The sequence below is a fragment of the Ammodytes marinus genome, assembly GCF_949987685.1.
Source record: "Ammodytes marinus genome assembly, chromosome: 7".
Taxonomy (NCBI): domain Eukaryota; kingdom Metazoa; phylum Chordata; class Actinopteri; order Uranoscopiformes; family Ammodytidae; genus Ammodytes; species Ammodytes marinus.
The window spans coordinates 14,340,403-14,365,526 of NC_137211.1; the positions used below are offsets into that span (position 1 = coordinate 14,340,403).

General features: G+C 40.9%; 1 protein-coding gene across 1 annotated transcript in view; it reads left to right on the top strand.

The window, feature by feature from the left end:
• Positions 1-25,124, top strand: part of LOC307253102 (voltage-dependent calcium channel subunit alpha-2/delta-3-like) — a gene marked incomplete at both ends in the record, with an annotated part of 109,123 nt that overhangs the window by 17,549 nt on the left and 66,450 nt on the right. The window contains 2 exons of the mRNA XM_080030972.1: positions 3,115-3,231; positions 12,954-13,013. Coding sequence (XP_079887098.1) covers positions 3,115-3,231; positions 12,954-13,013 — 177 coding nt within the window. The remainder of the gene's footprint in view (positions 1-3,114; positions 3,232-12,953; positions 13,014-25,124) is intronic.

The window sequence follows — 25,124 nt, forward strand, 5'->3', positions numbered from 1 at the left end:
TAGCTATGACTTATCAATGTAGTCAGTCTTATTTATTTTTATAATAAGCAAAGGATGGTGGGTGCAGTAAAGATGCAGAGACCTGCAAAAGGAAAGCAGGACATACACAAACTAGAAGGGAGAAGAGGAAGCTCTCGGGATCCAGAAAAGGGGAAAAAAGGACAAAGAGAAAATTGCTGAAGAAACCATTCAATCCAGTTCAGGCTGACCTGTCAGCTTTAACACCCTGCCACCCCCAGCCAGGAGCCCGGATTGGTTTAAAACCTGGATTTTCTGTCCCTCTGACTCACTGCAGTTGTCAGTCAGCCAATGGGATTATCGCTCTGATTTTCATACGGTTGCGGTTTGCTGCGTTTTGGCTTCTGAAATGGTAAGCCAGTCACTTTGATTGGCTACAATAGATGTTAGCGAGGCTGCAATTAATTAGCGTTAGGGAAAAAGAAAGTGTCAAACTTGGGGTTTTTCATAGCCGTTACGTAGACCAGTTCTGAAGACAAATTGTTTCGAATTGAAAGGGACATGTATTCAGGTGCACATTCCTGTTGTTTTGTGGGATTTCTTTCTTTCTTTCTTTCTTTCTTTCTTTTTTTCTTTCTTTCTTTCTTTCTTTCTTTCTTTCTTTCTTTCTTTCTTTCTTTCTTTCTTTCTTTCTTTCTTTCTTTCTTTCTTTCTTTCTTTCTTTCTTTCTTTCTTTCTTTCTTTCTTTCTTTCTTTCTTTCTTTCTTTCTTTCTTTCTTTCTTTCTTTCTTTCTTTCTTTCTTTCTTTCTTTCAAAAGTAGCTCCCCCAAAATAGAAAAATCAATTATAATATTATTATATATTTATGTATAGATAATCTTCTGCTTAGTAATTTTTTCGATGACTATGACCCTCGTAACTCTCTAATCAGTAAAATGACTCCTTTCCTATCCAATTTTAATTTAAAATACACAAACATTCTGACATCACAGGAATGTTGTACCTTCAGGCTCTGGCCCCTTGCACTACTTATAATTGGTTGCTTGCAATGATGAATGCAGAAATCAACATATTTTAAGTTGATCTATAGCCTTGTACAGGCTCAAGTCGTTTGAAAAAAATAAACGTTCTTAGTAAAATATAACACTATGTTTATTTTCTGAATATATTACCTGCATCCCTCTACTTGTGTCCACCTGCCTCTCTGCAGATGCAGATAGCCTTTCACATCCCACTCCGACCTCCCACGCCAGCATTATCTTGCCATGCTCTTTCTGTTCATCCATTACACCGTTGCACTACTTTCTGCTTTCACTTTTCACCCTTAACATTCCTCCTCCTTCCCTTTCTTTCTTATTGATTCTACCTCTCTTTGCATCTCTTTTCACACACATGGAGGAAATGCAAGGGACATGTATCATCTCACACAAGCGTTGGAGAATGCAGTGCACCCACAGGTCTAACATAGATAACAAGCAATGATCAAATTCTGTGTCCCCTTTGGTGCATGGTTGTTTTCCTTGAGTTTTTTCTCTTTTTTCCTGCTGCACATTGCTTCGCACAATACATTGAATTGTCGTTTTCTCAAATGTCTGAACATCGTTCTCAGCCTCTCTGCTTTCACTCGCCACCTTCAGCTCCAACTAAATAATCCACACTTATCAAAACGTTTTTTTTGGTATGAAGCAGAAAAATATGCCTCCCTCGTCTGCGATGTCCTGCAGTGTTTCAGATGATTGCCTAAATCCAAAAGCTGCTGCCTGAAACTGTCCCCATTCCTTCTCCTACAGTGATCTCCCCCCTCGCTCCCTCACCCTCCCTCACCCGTGCTGCTCCCTCTGTGTTGCTGTACAGGAGCAGCAAAGAGCATGCGTCTTAGCAGGTTGGCATAACATTAGAGAGGGCATGCTATTTGATATGGCGCTAATCTTCTGTTAAATCCCCCAAGAGTGAAACACAGCCCCCTGCAGCTTTGCACAGACTTCAAAAATGTTTTTCTTTCTTTATCCTTTCTTTTTTCTTCTGTACAAGTATACCCACTCGCTTAGATCATCTCTGCATATGTGTGTGTGTGTGTGTGTGTGTGTGTGTGTGTGTGGCATGTATGGGTGTGGAATTAATGAGACTTAATGTCACTGTCCCCGGTTAAGGCGCTGGTAAAGCTAAGCACCCTAGTATTGGTTCACAGCAGAATAATGTGATTTAGTGTAGAGCCCATACTGAGGGCAGTGGTGTGTCATCATTGCTAATAATGTGTGGTTGGTAAAGAAGCTGAAGCTGGTTGATAATTCTCTTGGCTGAGCCCACTGATTTTGTCTATAGGCAGATTAGTTTGGGGAATGATTTCTTACTAAGCTATATTCCACTTTTGAACAAATCATAATGCATTATTATTGGTGCGGAGAATTGTAAATGGTCCTTGGTGTTATATTGTGATTATAGCTCCATACGTATACCACATTTACCGCGGTTACCTCTGGTTTTCCACAACACCAAGTTCATTTCTCTTCATCGTGGAAAAGGAAGTCTTTAGTTCTTTCTCAGCTTTTTCCCTATACACTCTTTTTTGAGAATTTTTTTTTCTATCAAATATATATCGTAAGGGTAGATTGTGTCCTTTGCTCAATTAAGCCCCTAAAGCTGTGATGTTAGTTTTGGGTCAATACACTTGACTTGTTTTGACTTGGGTAGGTACAGTGTCGGCTCTGCTTTTTAACAGCTCACTCACCTCCAAAAAGTGCTTCCAAAATAAGAATGTGTTTATAACTGATAATTACGTATATGTTGTTGTGTATTTGCATTGTGTTTTGTCTGTGTATTGGTGTTTTTACTCGACATCATTGTAAAATAGGGTCACCCCTCAATTGATCTCTCGAGGATAAATAAAGGGAAAACTAATTTTTTTTTTTTTTTCTATATTCTAGTAGTTTAAATGTGGGATAATCATATTTTCCACATATGTAAGCTCTGCCTTAGAAATATGTATTTTTTTTTGCCAGATGTGAGCTAAACAACACTGACAAACATTGCTATAGACGCAGGAAGATGCACATTTCCATGAGCGTATACACTGGGATATGCATGCTACAGTTTGTCATTTCAATCCTTGCCGTAGCTGTAACCTGATAACAACATGAATGTGTGGCTTTCTTTCAGAAATACAAGGAGTTTGAGCGTGCGGTGCGGGTGGAGGAGATTGACGGGCTGCGGCTGGTGAAGAGGCTGGCAGAGGACATGGAGGAGATGTTTCACAAGAAAGCCCAGGCCATGAAGGTATTGTTCTTTCCAAATTAATTTTTTCATCCATCACAGTAAACTAAAACCCGCCTTAGAAATGAATCCAAACTCATTTAAAATACAACTCCTTCAAAAACACAAGGAGATGTAAAAGATCTAGAAAAAAAATCTATGTTCTATTAACAGCTACATTTTTGCATGAAGTATATAACAGATGATAATGACCAAAATACTAAATATTGGTACATCAAGTCCTAGAGAGGCTGGGAGTGAAAGACTGGGCTCGGTGAAATCACTGGGCTCAAGTATTTATTTGGGAGCAGTCTGCTGAGCCTATTGGATGTCTGAAGAGGTGCTGCATCGTCACACCGTGCATAGTGAAACCAGACACATCTCGCGTTTTCTGTGTGAATGTGTGAGAGAGAGAGATTTGTGAAAGAGCGGGTGCTGTGGGTGATGTGACAGACAGAGAGAGAGAGCCATTAGTGTCTGTGTCACTTAATTTATCCGCTCCGACCAAACGTCAGTATATCTACCCTAAGAGGCCACTCTAGGACACAGCTGTACATTTAAACTAAAGTCATATGATTTGAATTTTTTGAATGTGTTACCTTTGATACCAAACTAAATGATGTTAATTATGTTGTGGGTACTTTTCAATGCAGGAATCATTTTGATCAGTTTTTATATTGTGGTATTTCTATTTTTTTTTAGCTGTTGTTTGTACAGTATGGACAGACTTGTCTATATTTGTATGTGAGCATGTCTGCATGTGTCTATAGATAAGTGTGTGTGTGTGTGTGTGTGTGTGTGTGTGTGTGTGTGTGTGTGTGTGTGTGTGTGTGTGTGTGTGTGTGTGTGCGCATGGTCAATGATGTAACAGGTGCAGCTCAGAATGTTTCCACGGTGCACTGCCTCTCTGGCTGCATCTCTAGCTCCAGGTGATAGATCCTATCAGGACAACATGATGCTGTTAACAGAAATTGGATTTCTCTCTGAGAATCTGGTCCAAAGAGACAAGCTGAAAGGAAAGTGAGGGAAGGAAGGAGAGAGAGAGAGAGAGAGAGAGAGAGAGAGAGAGAGAGAGAGAGAGACACACACACACAGACACAGACACAGAGATAGTGGCAAACCATTTCCATGCTTTAGCTTAGCTTGTGCCCGTGTTGTTATTCTTACGTTTGATACCTTTGCCCCCTCTGATTGCATGACCATACCTGTTTCACAGCGTTACATTCACTTTGGATGCGTTCACATTTCAACCGGTCCACACTGAGCAGCACATAGAGAAGCTGAAGTAACGGTATTTCATGCTTATATGAGTCATCTGGCATTTCAAAAATATGACTCCTACTCTTATGCAATGATTGCTGGCATGAAAGCAAGGTTCTAATTGAATACTCTTAACTGCTTATGTTATTAACTCATGTAATAGAAAATGGAGGATTTAATTACTTTCTAATACAAATGAACATTGTGTTGGAATTAAACCGGTGCCACTTGCCAAACCAGTATTAACAGCAAATAACTTATTTTGTGATTACAGGGGGGTTATGTCCTGTCAATTTATTGCAACCGTCTGATTAACATACATGTCGACAAAGCAACATTCCTATTGGACTTGGGATCAGATGTATTGAATCTAGAAACACAGTTGGCGGTGTGTGCCATCTCCTTGAGAGTGCATTAAACCCCTGTAGATATGAGGTCAGCTAATGGCTTCTTCAATGCTAACATGAATGCTACGGGGGGTGGGGGAGGGGGTGTTGTGTGCCTGTGTGTGCTCACATGTGTAGAAGTTATGGCGGCTAATGAGAGGATAAGGAGGTCCCTTGGATGATGGAATTCAGCTTTGGCAAAGACAGATGGACAGGTAGAATTGTTTTTTACTTTTAATTTAATTTGACATTCATTTAACCAGACAGGTCATTAAGAACAAATTCTTATTTACAAAGGCCGCCTGGCAAAATACAAGCGGAGGGTACATGTTAAAGAAAGTGAAGCAGTGAAATGAAAAGACCCTGTGCTTACATCAACGGCCATCGTGATCTCAACCTCACATTTTCAACACTGACAGTTGGCCTTGCGATGCATTGTTCGTCACAAACATCCAGTGGACGTGTCCATGAGCCCTTTGCAACCCTCATCTTATCCGTCTTTCTCCAATTTCCTTGTGCTTTTATAACCCAAACTCTCATCTTGTCTAGTGTGCAGCCCCGCAGCTCTCCTTTAGCATCCCTCGCTCCTTTGTCTATCTCTCCCCCCTCTGCTCCTCCTCTTTCCATCTCTGTCTCTGTCTCTCTCTCTCTCTCTCTCTTACTCGCTTTTTTGCTAAAGTATATGCGGCGCTTCAGCGATTCAATTTCCGTTCAGGCGTTCTCTCTTGTCCGTCAACTGGGGTTTTATCTCCACCTGTCTCACTGTGGATTCCCCCCCTCTTTATCTCTAGCCACCACCTGCTGAGAGACAGCAGTAAAAGGGTGCACCTGTAAATATGTGTGTATATGTGTTTAGTGGATGTAACTCTTTTTTGCAAGTATGTTTAGTTTGTTGTTGGGTTTTGGGGGTGGGGTGGAGAAGGAGTGTCTTAAGGCTTGGAGTTTTAAGATAGTGGTTTTGACTTTAGAAAGAACAATGTGTTTGTACACTTAATTCATAGTATTTAAGATTCCAGTAATTGTTGTGTGTATAATTGTGTGTGTCTGTGTGTGTGTGTGTGTGTCTGTGTGTAATAGAGAGCACATGCACGTGTGTAATTGCATTTAGAATATGTGTTTGATTTTATTTCATGTCTCTATCCTTTCCATCTTATCAACTCCACATTATTGTGGCAAGCACAGTCTCTTCTATGTTCGACCGAAAAAACTAAACTTTCTGCAAGAGCCCTTGTTCCTTTCTGTTGCTAATTGCAACTCCACAATGTTTTAAAGTAAATACTTTAAGTGTGTGCTTTCAGAGGATGTTTGATTGTGTGCGTGGTGTGTCAGTGTGTGTGGCTGTTGTGTGGCTTGTATGAATCAATATGCAGGTATGTTCATCATTATGTGTTTATTCCTGGGCTCAGCAGGCATTTAGCTTGTCATTGTTACTTTTTAATTGCTGTTACCTTCATCGGCTCCTGAGTTGGTGGGATATTATCATTGCCTCTGGCACACAGCAGCAACTTCTCCTCTCCCCTTCCCTTCCCTTCCCTTCCCTCCCCTTCTGAAAAAGAGTAAAGTCTGCTGGCTGGAAAATGGTGGCAACAGCAGACTGTTGAAGAAACAGTGAACATGTTGTTATCAAAGTTGAAAAGCGTGGAGCTATTGTAATGGCCCTCTTTGAAGTCGAGCACGGCTGTGTTTCATGTGACAAATGCACTTCAAAGCGGCGTGGATCCCTTTGCTGCTAGGGCTGTTTCTCCTGTAATGGCATTCAGTCTCTGCATCCTCTGTACCTGCTGATATAATTTACCTGTGGCATGCTACGCCTCTGTAGTCCTCAACATGATTACCAGTGTAGAGAACAGGGGGAGTCTGCATGGGTGTATGTTAAAAATAAAAGGTGCATGGAGGTCGCAGAATGAAATGTCTATCACATCAGAACCTCCTGTGAACATAATTGTAATTCGCTGACATGCACGGTACATTTTGAACACAAACTTAAGATGTGTTTCCTCTTATTAGCAGAGAAGCAATAATGTTTAAAGAGAAATTCTGTGTTTTGTTTTACAACGTAATTATTGCTCTATTTTGATTGTAATTGTGGAAGTGGTTTAGAAATGATTGCCACCACCACATAAAAACCTAAGTTGTACTGAACTACAATTTCCCTGTGAATGCAAAACACGATGAAGACAGAGCCACACAATAGCTAAGTTTCCATCCAAAGGACCCACACATTTCCTCAGAAAAATGGCCAGGAGCAAATGCAATTGGATGTGTTTTTCCATCCACTGATGTGATATGAAGTTCTCTCCCATGTAAAAAGTATAAACAGGAATTTGTTTGTTTATACCTTATTTCACCGATACAGTATACGCGAGCTTAACTTGCTTATCCAGTTACTTTCCATATATTTGTTGTCATATGATTCTGTTAGGGATTCTAATGGTGTGGTCCAGCCCTGCTGTCTTGTCCAGCTCTCTCCTCCTGTCTGCCGTCCAGGCTGTCATGCTGAGCTCACAGCACTGCTCCCCTCATTTTCCTCATTTCATTAGCTGCGCTCAGACTTAGATCACTGCCACATACAGCATGTGTGTGTGTGTGTGTGTGTGTGCGTGCGTGCGTGCGCGCGTGCGCGTGTGTGTGTGTGTATGCTCGAGTGTCTGTGTGTCTTGTCTGTGCTTGAGTGAGTGAGTGAGTGTCTGTTAAGAGTGATGGCTACTAATGGCAGGGCAGAGCCAGCCTGATGACGCCCGGACAGTAACAGCATCTCTTCCTTCTTCTTTCTGCTTGTTTGTCTGTCACCAAGTAATCCAAGTGAAAGAGATGGAATTGTTTCTTCAGTGATAAAATGGGATGGGAAAGTTAAATGTCAAGATAAAAGATAAGTCAGGAGTTCAGTCTGAGCATTCAATGAAAGTGTGAAGAAAGCAGAAATATGGGACAGAGGAGAGAGAGAGAGAGAGAGGGGGTGGGAGGCCTAGCTATAGGTGAAGCACTTCATATTCCCTTCATTTTGCCTTTCAGTCAGCAGAAGCGCTGAGAACTTGTCAAGTATTGATTATTGGGGCTTGATGTTTCAAAGCACACCACTCCCCCTCCCTCCCTCTCTCTCTGCCTCCCCCCCATTCTCTTTCACTTTCCCTTTGTATCGGTCTCCCAGCCATCCTCCTGTCTTCTTGGCTGGTGCCCAATCCAAATGTGCAAAACAGCGGAAGCAAAGTGTCACAGTGCACTTTTCCGTTTTGTTGATGCTGCAACTCTCCCCCTGGCTGGTTTGACAATATTAATTGCTGTCCCCAGTGGTATTGATAGGTTGACCCGAGCCAATCCTGCTCAGCCCGGCTCAAAGTCTCCACGGATCCGCCCTCTGGCAGAACCACAGGACTCACAGGACCTGCCCCTGATCCAGGATAGGACAAGGCTTAGTTAGCATTTCCTCTTTTAAAGCCCACATAAACGTATCTGCTACATCTGGTCAAGCAGAAGCATGCCAACCAATTCAAGTGCATTACTTTGTATTATGTTTCATTGTTACAAGTTTACACCAAATATTTAAGGTACACACAAGTTAAGAAATGAGGATAAGGTTTCAAAGCTATACCCTCACATGCAGACATAGCAGAAGAATGTAGCAGATCTTGACGCATTGTTGGTATTTTCTGTTGGTAAGCTGTCTATTTATATTATTAAAGCTGGAGTCAGCCATTCTGGAAAAGGCATGTTGTCAAAACTGTTTTTTAGTGAACATCTCCTCACAATCTGCTACCTGTCTGTTATGTGTAAATACACAGCCTAGGCTCTGTAAACGTATATATGTAAAGTTTAGGGTATGTTAACAAAGGGGCTTGGATCAACCCAGCCTAGCTAGTAACATGCCCATTTAGTACACAATACACACTGTTTTATTCAGCACACAAACACACACACACACACACACACACACACACACACACACACACATACACACACACACACACACACAGTATGGATATATTCACTAATTTTGACAACAAGCTTTCTCCAGAATTGCTGACTCTTAATTGATGCGCAACTGTGTTATGTTGTTGAGATGTTCCCAACAAATTATAACTCCATAAGATGATTATACAGAAAAAGAAAAGTTGACTTTTATACAAATAAATGCTGAACCACCAGCATTCAGTACCTTTGGGAATGCTCTTTACTTGAGTCTATTTAGAACTGTAGGCTGTGGTCTTTTTCTATACTTCGGGAGAACATTCAGATTCAGGCCACTGCCCTCCCCTTCCCTTAGTGTAGGGGAATTTGCCGAGGCAAGGCTTAATGTGCTGCTTAAAAAAAGTCTTCTGCTTCCAGTCAATAATGTATGTGCACCCCACCCCCCCTCCTTTCCTCTGCTTTTCTGACAGCAGTTGTTAGCGTTGCTCAGCTATATATGACAGCTTTTGCTAACTTTCTGGGTGTAAGTGTTGCATTCATAATGGATAGGCCTTTTTGTTAAGGTCGCTGCCTTCAGACGTCAGAGGAGACCTACCACAGAGCATGTACAGCACACAAACAATAATCCAATCAAGTTGACAGCTAAATTAGGGGGATCGTTTGGGAACTTTTGAAAGAGTAAACAAGCTGTATCCTTTGTCGGGCAAATCTAATCACAGGATGTCGGATAATGACAGGGGGTAGATGACTGCAAATGTCAGAGAAATGGACTGGGCGGGCGGCAGGGGGAGGGTTGAAAGATGATGAAATAGCAATGAAAAATTTTTGTTTAATTGAGGGGAAAGACATCGCTTCAATTTACAACCAGGAAACTGTCGGAACATTAGGAAATTACAAGCTCGAAAAAATGTGGGTCGAATCCGGTTTTAATCAGAAGATCTGAACAGAACCTACATTAATACCATTACATATGAGTCCAAAACACATTATATCTTTCCATTGCGATTGCGGACAGTTTGTACATGTCAATCATTTCTTCCTTATCCCTCTCTAAAGACAAAATAAAATTCTCTTGATGCTTATTTCTTCTGTAAAGACATAACTTTTCTGTGTTATTAAAACCAACGGGCACTAGCTGTGAACTTGATAACACAACACTGCACATTGTTTCCTCAGTGGTTTGATTTAGGCTCAAAACATACCAACATAAAATGAGCCCGGGGGAGTTTAAGAGAAAATGAATGGTGACACGGACCAGACCAGTCTAGTCTAGACTAATCAGGTTTGTGTTCTGGAGAATCTCTAGGCTCTGTAGGGAAAACAGAGAACCGAAGAAAACACATCAGGGGTCAGTGATAATCAGGTATAGATGCCTCTTCTCTTGCTATCAAATCTAATCCAGTCACAGCAGCAAGTCTTGTTAGCTCTGTGTTATCAGCCTTTACCTTGTCAGCTGCAGTGAAGGCTTGTGTATGTCTGTGATTGTGATTGTGTGTGTGTGTATGTGTGTGTGTGTGTGTGGAGACAACAGGGCCTACCTCTCTGACTGTGTCAGTTTAATTATTGCTGTCATCTCTTAACCAGCCCAAACCTCAACAGAATGATTTGAAAACTAAAAACATCCCCCCCCTTTCTCTTTTTGAACAGCATCATGCACTTTAGCAACCTATTGACAAAAAGACACGTCAAATTAATTTAAATATGTGCAAGACACACACGCACATACACACACACACACACACACACACACACACACACACACACACACACACACACACAGACAGTGCACACATTGGCGTATGCCCACAGCCAGCAACACGGACTACACACAATGACAAACACACCACCTGGAGTGTTCATCCTGGTGATATGCTGGAATTGAAATTCACAGGAGTGAGTGAGCAGTACCTGCTTATCTCAGATCTGTTTTTCCAAATGAAAAAACTCTCTGCTTCTATGCAAGTTCTTTTTACCCAAAAGCCTGAACAAATCTACCTGCATGGTGAATTAGACAACATGAATGATGTGCCAGAATAGATTATCCCAAAGGTGGGGAATCAAGTGTTTAAATGTTCAGCAGAGTGCGGCAGATATTAAATGATTGTTTGCTGTGCATGATGGGGATGATGATGTAATATTGTCTCATTTGTAAGCATTTTATTTTATTGAAAAAGAAAGGCAGGTGTTTTTCCTATGTACACGTGACAGACTAATAGAGATATTTTTGAGCGAGAGAGGACCTTTTTTCAGGCAACTGCATGTCCATTGATACACACACACACACACACTGTACTCAAATTCAATTTCCGATTACAGACTTCATCGCCCGCAGATTGACATACTTGCATAGGCTACTCCGCATTCATTTATTGACATTTGCAAAAAGCGGCTGCAAGAGAGAATAGGTCATAGTGCTAATATCTTAACATGTGTCAGCTGAGAGAAATAATAAGACACACATGCACACACAAACACACAGCATTGCCTGCACACAAATGCTGAAAAGTGTGTTTCTATTGACACCGGCTTCACGGGCGGCGGCGGCTGACATTTTGCTAGGAGTGTGAGGGCTAAGCGTTCAGACCTTTAGAGAATGTTATCCTCTCTCATCCTCCCTTTATTTGGCCGTCTCTGTTTATCTCTGTTTGTTCCTAGAGCATGCTTTGTCCTGTATTTCCAGAAGATTTTGTGGTGCCTGTCAATGCCCCGAATACACACGCGCATGTACTGTACACGCGCATACACACACACACACACACACACACACACACACACACACACACACACACACACACACACACACACACACACACACACACATACACACACACGCGCGCACACAAGCAAACACACACACACACCCCCCCACACACACACACACACACACACACACACACACACACACACACACACACACACACACACACACACACACACACACACAGCTCAGCTGAAATAAGCTGGCTGATTGCAGTGGTTTCACGGGTAAAGCCATTTGAATGGAAATGTGAAATGGAAGTGCATTACTGATACCCATAGACACCAGGGCCAGCTGTGATTGAGAGAAATGACTTGCTCTGAGAACACACAATGTACATCACAGTTCGAAGGAGAAGGAAGTGTTGTGTGTGTGTGTGTGTGTGTGTGTGTGTGTGTGTGTGTGTGTGTGTGTGTGTGTGTGTGTTTTGTGTGTGTGTGGAAGAGAGGGATCCCTGAGAGTCAAGCTGTTTAACTGTTCTAAATGCTTCTGTTTGCCAGCCATTATTACCTTTAACTATAAGGGGGCACAATTTCATGATGCCCCTTAGCGACTGACCTCAGGCAGCAGGGATTGGCACAGTAACATCTTCAACCATCATCAGAACTGGAGCCCCTCATGGCAGTGTACTTAGTCCCTTCCTTTACACCCTCAACACATATGACTGTATCAGCCCTTTGTTCATTACTACTTAACTTTACATGAGTGTTAAAGTTGGATTGTGGTTCATATTATTACACTGTACTATTTATGTTTGCCACTGAACAAAAAATGCAAGTCATAGAGATCAGGCAGAACTTTACTTTGAAAGGGACCCTGCAATTTACATGCTCGATGATTAAGCTTTCATTTGAGAATGATGACACGTGGCCGTGTTGCCTGCTTTAAGATAAAAAGCAATATTTTAAATGATGCACACATTGCAGAGAAAACCAGAGAGAGAGAGAGGGAAAGAGCAAAACGTTGACTCAAAGGCACACAGATACCCGAACTATACCCTGCAGGCACGCACAGCAGAAGGTAGCAGCATGCGGTTGATGATGGAGTGTGTGTGTGTGTGTTTGTGTGTAGGCCTGTTGAGTGCTGCAAGAGGAAGAGTGTGTGTGTGTAAAAGCAGGATGATCTGATGATGGAGTTTGTTGTGGTACTGTCCAAAGAACCTGAGGCAGTCATTACCTCTACTGCTGAACCATTTAGGAAAATAGGCTCTTTTCACAAGATGGCCAAATGTCTGTCCACTTTCTGTTACTGTGTGTGTGTGTGTGTGTGTTTTTATGTGTGTGTCCTAAAGGGGTTGTAGTGTTGTTCTAGTGATAAGGGGTACTTATAAAGCCAATTATAACTTCATATGGAGGTTTCTCTGCATATAATTGGTTGACCCAGTAATCAATTCACATTTGTACTAAAACATGTGTTTTATTTCTCTCCTCCTGTAGAGACTGGTCGAGGCGGCAGAGGAAGCTCACCTGCAGCATGAGGAGGATCCCAACCTGGCGGTATGTGTCCTCTGAGGTCTACAGTACATTCTGACCACACACAAACATTATTGCAATCCCTTGTTCTTGTTAGCTGTTGCTGAAAATAATGAAATGGCCCCAGAAGGCAGCAGTGCTTTAGTGAGAGAGAGTGGCCCAGCGGATGACAAGAGGGCCTGTGTGCAAACTCAACAGAAGAAAGATGGGGGAGAAAAGCCATTTGGAATCTTGTTTTTCAGTCTGTTTCGCTTGACTGGCCTCAGCAGTGTTTTTCTCCCTTCAAAAGTGTGTGTTCTTCAACGTCTCGCCTAACCATTTTGTCAGCATTCTGTATGTCTCGGTCTGCCACGGAAACATTGTCAGTCAGGTATTGACAGTCCCACAGAAGCAGATGTATACAGAAAAATACAAAACAAGTTGGCGTTCATTTACTGTGCGTTAATCGGCAATTTCGTTGAATGATTTTGATTTTGCATTCTTTGGATGAACTGAACAAAAATTTAGTAGACAAGAATAACAACAATAGACAATGAGACGTCAGATTGAGCCAGTTCTAGCAATCTAGAGCGAGGACAACAGTGAGATGTGCACGAATGTAAGGGGTATAAAACTAATCCAAATGAGAGAGAGTTTCACAAGTTCACACTTTTACTGTGGGTTTTTGGGATGTAAAATGACCCTTTTCTTGTTTTCAACAAGTTGCCTAATTTCTAAATACTCCAAACATTGCTGCACAACCTTATTGCCTCATCAACCTCAATAAAAGGCATATGTTGAAGAGGCAGAGGTTCCATTGACAGGAGCCTGTGGAATTAATTTAGTGACTAAATACATGTTTTAAAACCTGTAACGTTATTTTTTCTAGTTTTTTTATTATCTTTGTGGTTTATGTGCCTTCACATCTTTCTAACTACTATGAATTGTAGATATTAACTACTAGCATTAAAGGTGTGATGTAAGCCCCAACCTCACCGTAAACTATTGTGATTTTTGAAAAATATAAATATATGTAAAGATGACTTACCGAAGACAATGTCTCATTTCTGCTTATGTCACGATGTAAACCCCATAAGATGAGCTGGGTATTTAGCGGTGAACCCTGGGGCATTGTACTAGTCTAAATCCTCAGTCTCAGTAGAACAAATACACATCTCAGTAAAGGCATCATGATTGAAGCTATAGATACAATCGTACGTGGGAGGTGATTCAATTAAACTCCATGTTTAATTGCCTGCATTTACGACACAATAAATTGTTAATTATTTATGGCATTGTATCACATGTCCTGTTCCTACAAAAAAACATTATAATAATTACAACAAAACTGTTCCCTGCCTCAGTGCTGCAGACTCAGGCAGATGCATACAGCTAATCATATCTGCATGCACACCCCCAAAACCCAGCCTCTGCCCTCATGGTTCTGCCTCAAATCCATTTGAGCAGCTTTCGTTTTCGGAGTGCAGCTTTGTATTGTGTGTGTGTGTGTGTGTGTGTATGTTTGCATGTATGTGTGTGTGTGTGTGTGTCTGTGTGTGTCTGTGTGTGTGTCGGAGGGTATGTGTGTGTGTCTGTGTGTGTGAATGAACCAGGGAGAGAAAGACCAAGAGAAAGACAGTGCACTTGGGATGGTTTTGCCTGAGTTTGCGGCACATCTTAGAACAGAGTTTATTAAAGTAGGAGGAGCAACAGCATAAACTTGAGTTTTTAAAGAGGAAAATACGCTGCTAAGCCGACTTGATGCTTGCTGCTAAACTACTTATAAAGTCTATGGCGTGTGCTATGTGTCTCTGCCTGTGGCCGTGACTGTGTTAACTCTGTCAGCTCTTCAAGGCATTACAGCCAATGCCCTGAGTCGTTCCCTTGTCACGGAGGATCAATTACTAAATTCGACCACTGACTGCTGTCCAACTCTGAATTTTCTTCCTTTCTTTCTCTTTTTTTTCATTTTGGTTTCAATTTCTGTATTCATTACACACTTTACATTGTAAGGGATAATTCCTCTATGACAAAGAGGAGCAAGACCTGGTAAAAGTGGGCCCATTTGGTTGATGGTTTATCTTTTTTTTAATTATCTCACATTAACATATACTGTATAGCTATAACTGTAGATCAAAGTAAATATCTTTTTTATTTTAGATTGTTCACAAATGAGCATGGGAATATTTTATGGGTATGTTCCACAGTGTGTGTGTGTGTGTGTGTGTGTGTGTGTGTGTTGTTCTGCCTTAATAGATAGACACATGTGTTTGTCAAGCATTTATCTGTTGAGGTCATTCTGCACGTTTTGTCTACATGTGTTTGTGCATCTGCATGACTGTGTCACTGTGTGGACGCCTATCTGTCTGTGTGTATGTGTGTTTGTGTTTTCATGTGCTGCTTGAGGGGCAGCAACACTGTGTGGGCTCACAGTGGTGCTTTGTGCCAGTAATTACTTGGCGGCGATGAGACAAGCCCAGCAAAGCGAGTGTCCCTTTGTTTCAGCTTTAATGATACAGCTACGGTACAGAGCTGATAATGGCTGATAGAGAGCCTATGGTGTTATATAGAGTTTTCACAATGTCCGAGGACACAGTCAAGCCAAAATACCTCTATACAAGAAGATATAGTGTACCAACACACTTTTATTGTGTATGTAGTCTGGCAAAAATTGTGGAATGGGAAATTAACTGACGTTGGAAGGAGAAAGATAAGGGAGAGAGGGATGAAGGAGGACAATAACGAGCGTGATAATGACAATTACGTGTACCTGCCAGATGCTTGTTGGAATGGAATGGTGTGTGACAACAGTAATAAGATTCTACTTTAATCAGAGATTAATGTTAGGGCAATTGGTGTATGATGCATTGTTACTTCATTATAGAGGCTTTATTTCCCGCAAACCAGGGAGACCTCGAATGCAGAGGCACTTGCCTGTACGGCCTACAGGTTTTCATTTGAGCCCCACCTATCCTATCTGATAGCAGCAGTAATGACAATATATTCATAAACCTTACAAATCAGTATCACCATCTATGGTCATACAGTATCATGCATCACCCCTCAACCAGCCACCATTCAAACATTAACCGTCTGGATTGGTCAGAAAAACTTATGTGCGAATCTTTTTGATTTTTACAAAAAAAAAAAAGTAGTAATAGTCACAAAAGAAATTGCTACCCAAATGTAGGAGGTTCTGCATCATGTTCTGACTTTTGTCACAAATGAATCCCTGCTTCACCAGCTCGTTCGTCATGGTTCTAAAAACAGATTGACTTTCCCGACTGCCGCATCCATATAAGCATGTGTGTGTATCTCTGTGCCTGTGTGTTCATGTGACTGTCTGTGTTTTTGTATTTAACCTTTTGTTAAGCAGGTTTGTCAGTACGTACGTCTTGGCAAATTACGTCCCCACCATTAATTGTTCTTTGCTAATTGTGCTTTAAAATTGCCTCAGCAAAAAAAATTGAACGCTTGAGCATTCTTACGTACACAAACATTTTCATGCGTGCGCATTTTTGTGTTTGCTGTACGTGTACACCTGCGCACGTCCCTGTGTCTGCACGGTGGCATTTCTATTAGTACTTATTACTGCAGAACATGGTGAATAGATGGTAATTATCACCAGCTGTGCTAAAAATACCACATGCACGCTGTAGAGTGAAACCCCCTCCATCACTATTCGGGGGTTTATTATAAAATGTTTGTGGCTTTTTTTTTCATTTTTGCTATTGGATACACATTTGGCTGGCAGCGGTTTTGATAGGAATTTCCTTATCTATCCTTTCCAGAGCTCTTCTGCTTCCATGTGAAATTGGCACGGTAATCTGCTGCGATTTTCCTCCCTTGCTCTTTTTACCCGCAACGCTCGTGTACTGTAAATAGGAAAGCGGAGAGCAGTCTCCCCCATGCCCTTTGCAACCAATGGAAATCCTTCCTTTGGAGGTTGGAGACAAACAGTCAATTGCCAAGCCCGATGTTGACTGAAAATGTAGAATCAGTCTGGTGGGAGAAATGGGAGACAAATGCTTAATCTTTATTTATTTTTTCTCTCTAGCTCTCTCTCTCTCTCTCTCTCTCTCTCTCTCTCTCGCTCTCTCTCTCTCCTTTGTTCTCACACTGTCCTAGAGTGTTACCGTATTGTGCAAAGAGATGGCCACACGTTTGTTGATTCACCCATTTGCTATTCTTATTACTTGCAAAAAATATTTGACCCTGTGTGTGTGTGTGTGTGTGTGTGTGTGTGTGTGTGTGTGTGTGTGTGTGTGTGTGTGTGTGTGTGTGTGTGTGTGTGTGTGTGTGTGTGTGCGTGCGTGCGTGCATGCGTGTGTGTGTGTGTGTCCAGAGTATCGTTTACTTCACCGTCCTGTCACATGAATGCATGGCCAGGCATGTGAAGGTAGGTTCGGGAATAAATACAATATTTAAAAGAATTAATCAGTTTTAGACTTAAACAGTTATTTTATGAACCTGACAGATCAACAACACACAAATACAACAAATTGTATTGCTTATCATTTTGTTGCACCAATGCTTCCTTAGAGAATCTTTCTATCAAGCAAGAATCAGAACAAAATCAAATCAATCGTTTTGGAAGGTGGAAAAACAAACAACCTTTTTTACAAATAGGGTTCTGACTGACATATTTGCAATCTTCCTTTTTTTTCAAAGAACCAACATGAATCAAACCCAGACATAACACAACTAGACTTTTCAGAAAACTACAGTAGTGTGTGTGTGGGCAGACAATCAGATTTGAACCTGGAAATCAAAGAGTTATTGTGCAGCCTGGAGCATCACACAGCCAACAATCAGAGCAAACTGTTTCAATGTACTTTATAAATCCCACCGAAACTCTTAGAGGAAAACTGTAAGGTCAGGTGAGAGCAGGGAAGTTTTCTCTTACCTGACATGACTTATCTGTATAGATAAGGTACAAAGTCAGTTACTAATTTCCTTGCCCAGAAAACGTTGGTTTTCGTACTGGTATAAGCTTTGTTTACACTTCTGCAAATCCACAGTTTCTTAACTTGAATATTCATTAACTATTGCTTTTAATAACAACAAATACAACTTTGAATTGACTATAATTTAAAACATCGATAATAATTTTCTCTTACAGACACCACTGCCACCTTATTGTTTTGATATGTGTAATCACCATTATCGGTGCTATACAACATCATAGTCTTGTTTTTTTTTACATTGGGTGCACACAAAGTATAAGCAGCACAAATAGGTATTTTAAGCACATCAAATATGGAACCCTCCTTGGCCTTTTCCTCCAAGTTATTTACTCAAACTTCTGTCTTGTTTACTTGCTGATTACCTGTATCCATGCCCGCTGGTTATTTTCCAGTCACGCTTCCACACTCTGGGAGTATAGCGTCTCTCCCCTTTATTCCCAAAGCGTGAAGCAATAGAGTATAGGGAGGCTGGGTGACTAAAAGAGAGAGAGAGCTGGAGTGATGATGAGAGTTAAAAGGAAACCCCAGAGGGTGGAGCGTCACGCTTCAAACCCCTGGTCCCTGTCATTCCCCCCTTCAGGCTGTTGACTCACTGTTTTTTGCTCTTTGCATTAAGAGTATTTATCAAAATCAACAGGAGTGTTTTTCTTTAATTATGTGTATGTGAGCCTGTGCATGTGTGTCATGCACTGAAAAACACTCTATAAGCCAGACTGGGTACACGTAGGATACTCTGCATATGTGCTCTTTCCAAAAGGCACGGGATGCTTGCCTGTATGCTGTTGTAACAGTGTGAGCTAATGTGTGTCTTCAGAAAACACATTTTTGTCATTGACTTTTTTTGTTTCATTTTAACTAAGGCTTTTAATAAAACATACTCAAAAATTTAATAATTGACTCAGTAATTTACTTAATAATTGAGCAGCTCACTTTGGCGACCCTGTGCACCAGCTTGCATTCATCGCTAATAAGGCAGTCACTCTGCACTCAACAAAGAAAATGTGACGATACCAGTGAAATGAATGTCCGCGGAAGCATTGAAGCAGGTTCGTTTAAATAGCATACGTGAAATAGCAGTTTCAAAGTGTTTCGCATTGAACTTAACTGTAAAAGTAATGTGATTTATTTATTTTTTTATTGCAGATGCATTAACATGAAAGATAGTGTCACATAAAACAAGTTATTGAATTCAATTTAGAAGAGCATAATCACTGTACAAATGAAGTGGAAAGCCTGATAAAAAGTAAAGAGAAATTAATTGAAAAGAGGAGAAACCTAATGCGATAAGACTGTTTGTGAGTATCACATTTATTTCATTTAATGAATTGCCTTACCAAAATGAATAAAATAAACAATTCTTACCAGTCGGTGAAGATTAAATCACATGATTTCCCTCAACCCATCATAGTGATTAATGCATTTTATTTTTGAGTGCAAACGTACTGGTGATGCATGGAGCATCACACCAAAGGGGAGTTGCATAGTGAATAATTTTTCTCTTCATAATTTCACTTTTATTTTTTTTTGCTCATCTGGTACCATCCAATGTTTGTCATTTTGCTTGAAAAATTACAGTTAATAGTACATTTTTTATCAATTATTCAATTTTTTTTTAAATGGTAGATCTTTAAGTTAAGCAATCCATTGATTGATACCTGACAAATTAGTTTGTAAGTAATTTGGATTTCCGAAATGATGTATCTACAGGAATGCAGAAAAGAAACAGGACTCACAACAAAGAGAACAAAGAAAGAATGATATTCTAATGACATCATTCTCATTTCTTAGTGTCTTAATGCTGCGAGGTTTAGAGCCCTCCTCATCCTCTTCCTCTCTGTGTGCAGCGCGAGCACTGAGTGACTGAGTGAGTGGGTGCTGATAGAACATGTGCGATCTCTCAGCGTAATGCACTGCGGCGTTAAAGATCAGGTTGTTAACACCATGATCAGGGACTGCATTAGTGGCACTCGGCACTCCTTCACTGTAACGCCAGAATGGCATAATCGACTCAACACAGACACCCACACTGAGGCACACACATTTCACAGCATTCTGTGTACACGCACACACATGCATGCACGCACACACACACACACAGCCTCGATTAATCGGGGGAGCGAGCACGCACACGCGCACACACACACACACACACACACACACACACACACACACACACACACACACACATGTTCACTCTTTGGTTTGCCCCGGCCTCCATTCGCACACCCACTCTCACTCCCACACTTTTGAAACTCAGAAGCTGATGGGTGCAGCTTTAATCAAAACCAAAGCCCACATGCTGTGAATTTAAACAAGTCCATTAGCAAACTCATTAACTGTTGTTTGTTTTGACTTTTTTTTTTAAACTTTATTTTCTGTATACTTTTTAAAGCATATTCCTCTGCTGGCATTATCTTTTTCTTTGCTTTTGTCTTTTCTCATGTCTTTCAAGACACTTACTTAGAGTAGAGCCAGAGCCTCTGCACAACTTACATTGTTTCCCTGAATCAAGTCATTGGTCACGGTTGTTTTCTGTCTGGGATCATGAGATAGTCACTGACATTATCAAAACTTCATTTCTTTCTCATACATGTTTCACAAATGTTGACTTAGCTTTTCTACTGCCTTCATTTGAACAAAATCTGCACTTCTTGGGAATTGCTTTTATGTGGAAAATCTGGATTTAGAGGAAAGATGGAGCACAGCCTGTGAGATGTGAGAGACAAACGGATAGAAAGGGGGGACTAGACAGAGGCAAGCCAGCAATCGCAAAACAATGCTCGTTCAGATAGAGCCGATAGGAACCAAACCTTTGCCAATGAGAGCTGCATGCTCAAGAGAGCACATACCAGATGAATGCTGGGAGGAGACAGAGGGTGGCGAGGAGCTTGATGAGGATCGCATACAGCCAGTGAACAATGGGTAGTGGGTAAGGGCTGAGCCAGAAAAAAGGGAAAGGGATGAATCGTCTCAGGAGGGAGAGACAGCGGAAGTGAGAGGGCGAATGATAACTGGTACTGCCACTAGACAATGGCAGAAAGAGAACAGGGTGAAGGGTGAAGATGCATTTGGGGTCTCGTGCGTTGCAGGTGCAGTAGGCTCTGCACGTGTGTGTGTGTGTGTGTGTGTGTGTGTGCCTACATTATGTTTAATCAAAGCTCCCACGTTTTTAAGTGTCCTCAATTTGAGATGTTAGGTTGAGGTAAAAACTGGGTTAGATTGCTTTAAAAGTCAGCAACAGCTGACGCATGACACAAGTCCTTGCTTCTACAGCTCCCTGTAGTTCCATTGAACTCATCATTATACCATTTATATGGAGATCATCTTTTAAAACTGAATGTTTTGAAAATAATTTGGGCTCAAGATGAACCAAAGAAAGGAATTTTCTTTGGTTCATTGTTTTCTTTTTAAATATTTGAGCGATCACAATCACATAACAACAATAAGTACTTAAGGGCACATTTTCAGATTCTGTAAAATCGACATGATCGTCATTCATGTATTCTGTGCACATTCACTTAGTGTGCATTTCTTTTGATTGGGAGAGCAACATACTGAGAGAGACCTGGAGAGGTTGTGAAGGTAATAATCAGGTTGTAATTAAAGGCTGGGCTCGGGACACCATTGCCCTCTCTGGCAGGAGAATACAGATACAGTTGCCAGAGGCAGAGAGGTCAGGTGCAGGGGAAGCAAAGAGAAGGGGTGAATAAGGACACGTCAGCAGTTCTCTGCATTGGGAAACTGTGCCAGGGTTTCTCTGTTTGCCTGGAGGTCGTCGATCCTGCAACCTCACCAGATTATATGTAACCGGACACTCTGATGTTACGAGCAACCTTTTAATGATCCCAGGTCAAATGGAACTGCAGAAAAGATAAGAGGAATCATCCTTTCCAATAAGAATATTACAAAAATGTGCATAAGATATTAGGCCCAACGAAACAAAGCTATGGATCAAACTGTGGCATATTTTCCCCCTTTTTAGAATTGATATTGCAAACTGTCTTGTAAACAGTTGGCTATTCACACATGTAGCCAATAAAATGCAATAGTCTCCATTCAGTCAGTGTTTGTGGTGAATATAAGTCCAATTCTTGCCTAAAAACAATTCATCTTTGATCAATTGTTCATATGATAAATTATGATAAATATCAAATTTTTTCTCTGATGATTATAAGTAACATGTAACAGCAAATGAGACCATCAGTGTAAAGAACGCTATTTTTATATAGTTTTTCTCAATGCCTTTGTCATGGGTACACCCACCCTGGCGTAGTTGAAACACTACCGCTTTTGTCCAAAGGGGGGTGCAAAAATTAACAGGACCTGACATTTCCTCAGAGCACCTTAAAAGTAACTAAATACACCAGTTACACAGCTGATACGGATGTTTGACAGACACCTCTTATTCTCTCTTTATAATGTATGACATTCCGAGCCAACTTGTTTTTTTTAGATAGGGGAGAGTGGCCTAAGTTGTGCCGGTGGGGAAGTTGTGCCACCCCTTGTTTCTAGAAAACTGTGGAAGAAATTGAAAATGTGACCACATATTTAAGAAGAGCCACCCATTTGACTCATCCTGTTAATAAGAGAGACACAAGATAAGATTAAAGCACATTTAAGCTAAAAAAACGTTGTTTGCCTTTCAAAGTAACATTTCCATGATCAAGGTTTTTTGATTATTGTGTCCAAACAATTATAGACAAGTTTGAAAACATTTGACACATTTTTTAGTGCTTTAGTATGCTACACTTTGAGACCTATACAGTTAGCACGATGTCAGCCCTAAACTGCTGCATCATGCCTATTATCCAAAATTCTGGGGTTGGGGTGATATGTGCCTAAGGGCCTAGGTGAGTTATAAGTAAGTAAGTAAGTAAGTAAAATATATTTATAAAAGCACATTTATGACAGTTTGCACTGTCCAAAGTGCTGTATATAGTGCATTCAGTAGGTAAACAATGAAGGTAAAATAACAATAACAAAAATAAAAGACATAAAGCCCATATATGCACAAATATAAACAAAGATAGTAGTGAAGAGGTAAGATAGTTAATGGGGAGGAAAAACCAGGGTGTACAGATGGGTTTTGAGCCTTGATTTAAAGGCAGAAATGTAGGGGAATCACATTTGTCAGGTGGCAGTCACAAGCACGGAGCAACTAGTGCAAAGTACATTTCTGAGAGTTGTGCCATTGGCATGGCTGTATACGCTGGTCACCAAAAAGAAAGTGATTGTCTACAGTAGCTCAGAAGAGACTGACATCTCCATTCCACTTAACGACACCACTGATGAGAGTTCAGATGGCCAGAAAGATGATAATGGTGACTTTGTCATTGTGAGCTTTGCAGGCAAAACCACCTAGATCTGCTAGGCCTTGTTTAAGAAAATTGACCTTCAATCTTTGTAAAATATTTACTTTATTTACTTTAAATAAACCTTAAATAAGTAATTGTTTTATGGATTTGTCTTGCATTACAGTTTATGAGATATATATCAATGGCACAATTTACCCCATGGTATTCTCTCTTGTGGCACAACTTACACCACACCGGGGGCAAGTTGGGCCACAAGACAACTTTTTTTCCGAAAGCTATATTTCTTAAACAGTTAAAAGTTTTTATTGCCAGGGATGCACAACATCCTGAAATATATGTACATATTTGAGTTGGAGACATAACTGTCAAGGCCTCACTTTAAAATCACTTTGAGTAAAAAGTGGCACAACTTAGGCCACTCTCCCCTATAGTAAAATAAAGTATTATTTTTTGTCATAAAAAAAAATTAAGACAATTTTAATTTTAAAACACAATTGAAGTTGTGTGTTCACAAAGGGGGTAGACAGAGGCAGAGTCAAAAGAGAAGAGGGAATAATCTGAGCGGAAGTTTTCAACACTGTGCTCCCTCACCTTGAAATGGAATGTTCTCCTTGATAAAAGGCTAATAAGCCTAATCAGGTCTGATTAATTACACCGATAGGCAGGGCGTTTGCCAGCCTAATTGATGGCTTTATCTGTGTTTTGCAACGGGCTGAGGGGATGATGGTGTTCCTCAGGAGGATCTGAAAAAGATTTTGCCCAAATGAAGGTTAGTGGTGGTTGAATAGAGAAGCAAGGGTGCTGCTGGGTATGAGTGTTCCTGAGGGCAGACAGAGGAAAGAGTCCACTGAATTGAGTGGTAGGAAAATAAACATTGTCATGTCAGACATCTGAGGGCTTGTGTCAGGATTTGCTAAGGGACAGATAAGATATGCTCACTTTTAAATGCAATGTCTGTTTTTCTCTGCACCGATTCACCTTCGATTTGACCTGGGGTCTTAAAAAAAAATCAAAGTCCAGAGACTGCCTGCCCACCTCTGAATGATAACACATGTACTGAGGCTTTGTATTGGACTCTCGAGAATGGCTTTTCATTCCCCTTAGAGGCCCTTTTCAAGTCCTATATTCTCTTGGTCGTTAAAAGAAAAATCAATGTGGCTGTAAGCCATGTAATCATGTCTGTTCACCTGCACAACGGATTGAAACGCTGCTGCTGCTGCCACTGCCACTGACAGTAAGAACAGTAAAATGTATTTTTGATTTAAAAAGCAAATAAAGGTTATCCTTTATGAGCCAATGTGTGATAGGTAAGGGATAATGTATAGCAAACAGGTCACTCTGGAGAAATAAAGACCGACAAGGTGAACATGAACCAACGGGCCTAAGTCTTAAAAGAGAGACGAGTATTTCCAAGTGAAGTTCAAAGTACACAGATGTCCCTCATGACATTATTTTTATAGGACAGGTTACCAAACTGCACTGCACCTATTCTGCTGGAATGATGCACTGTTACAAAAACAAGAGCCTGTCTTTTTTAAGACTGTATGGATTATTCATTAGGGCCCTAACCCTCTCTATGTGTTGTTCATTTACACGTAAAAATACAAAACTATGAATGCATCCTTTGGGTTTTTATTCTCTCAAATGTCCACCTTTTCTCTTCACTCGCGAGCGTGTCTTTATCTATTTGTTGTGGTTTGTTCTCCGTCGGCTGAAGCATCCGCAGGCTGTGCCCCCGTGTTGTATCTCAGACTTTTAGAGCCTTCGGGATGCAGACCGCCATGTGCTTCTATATTTATCCAGCTCTATGATTTATTAATCGTCTCTCCAGTATGCGCAGTACTAAAAATACAGTGGAGGCAGAGCACCACATG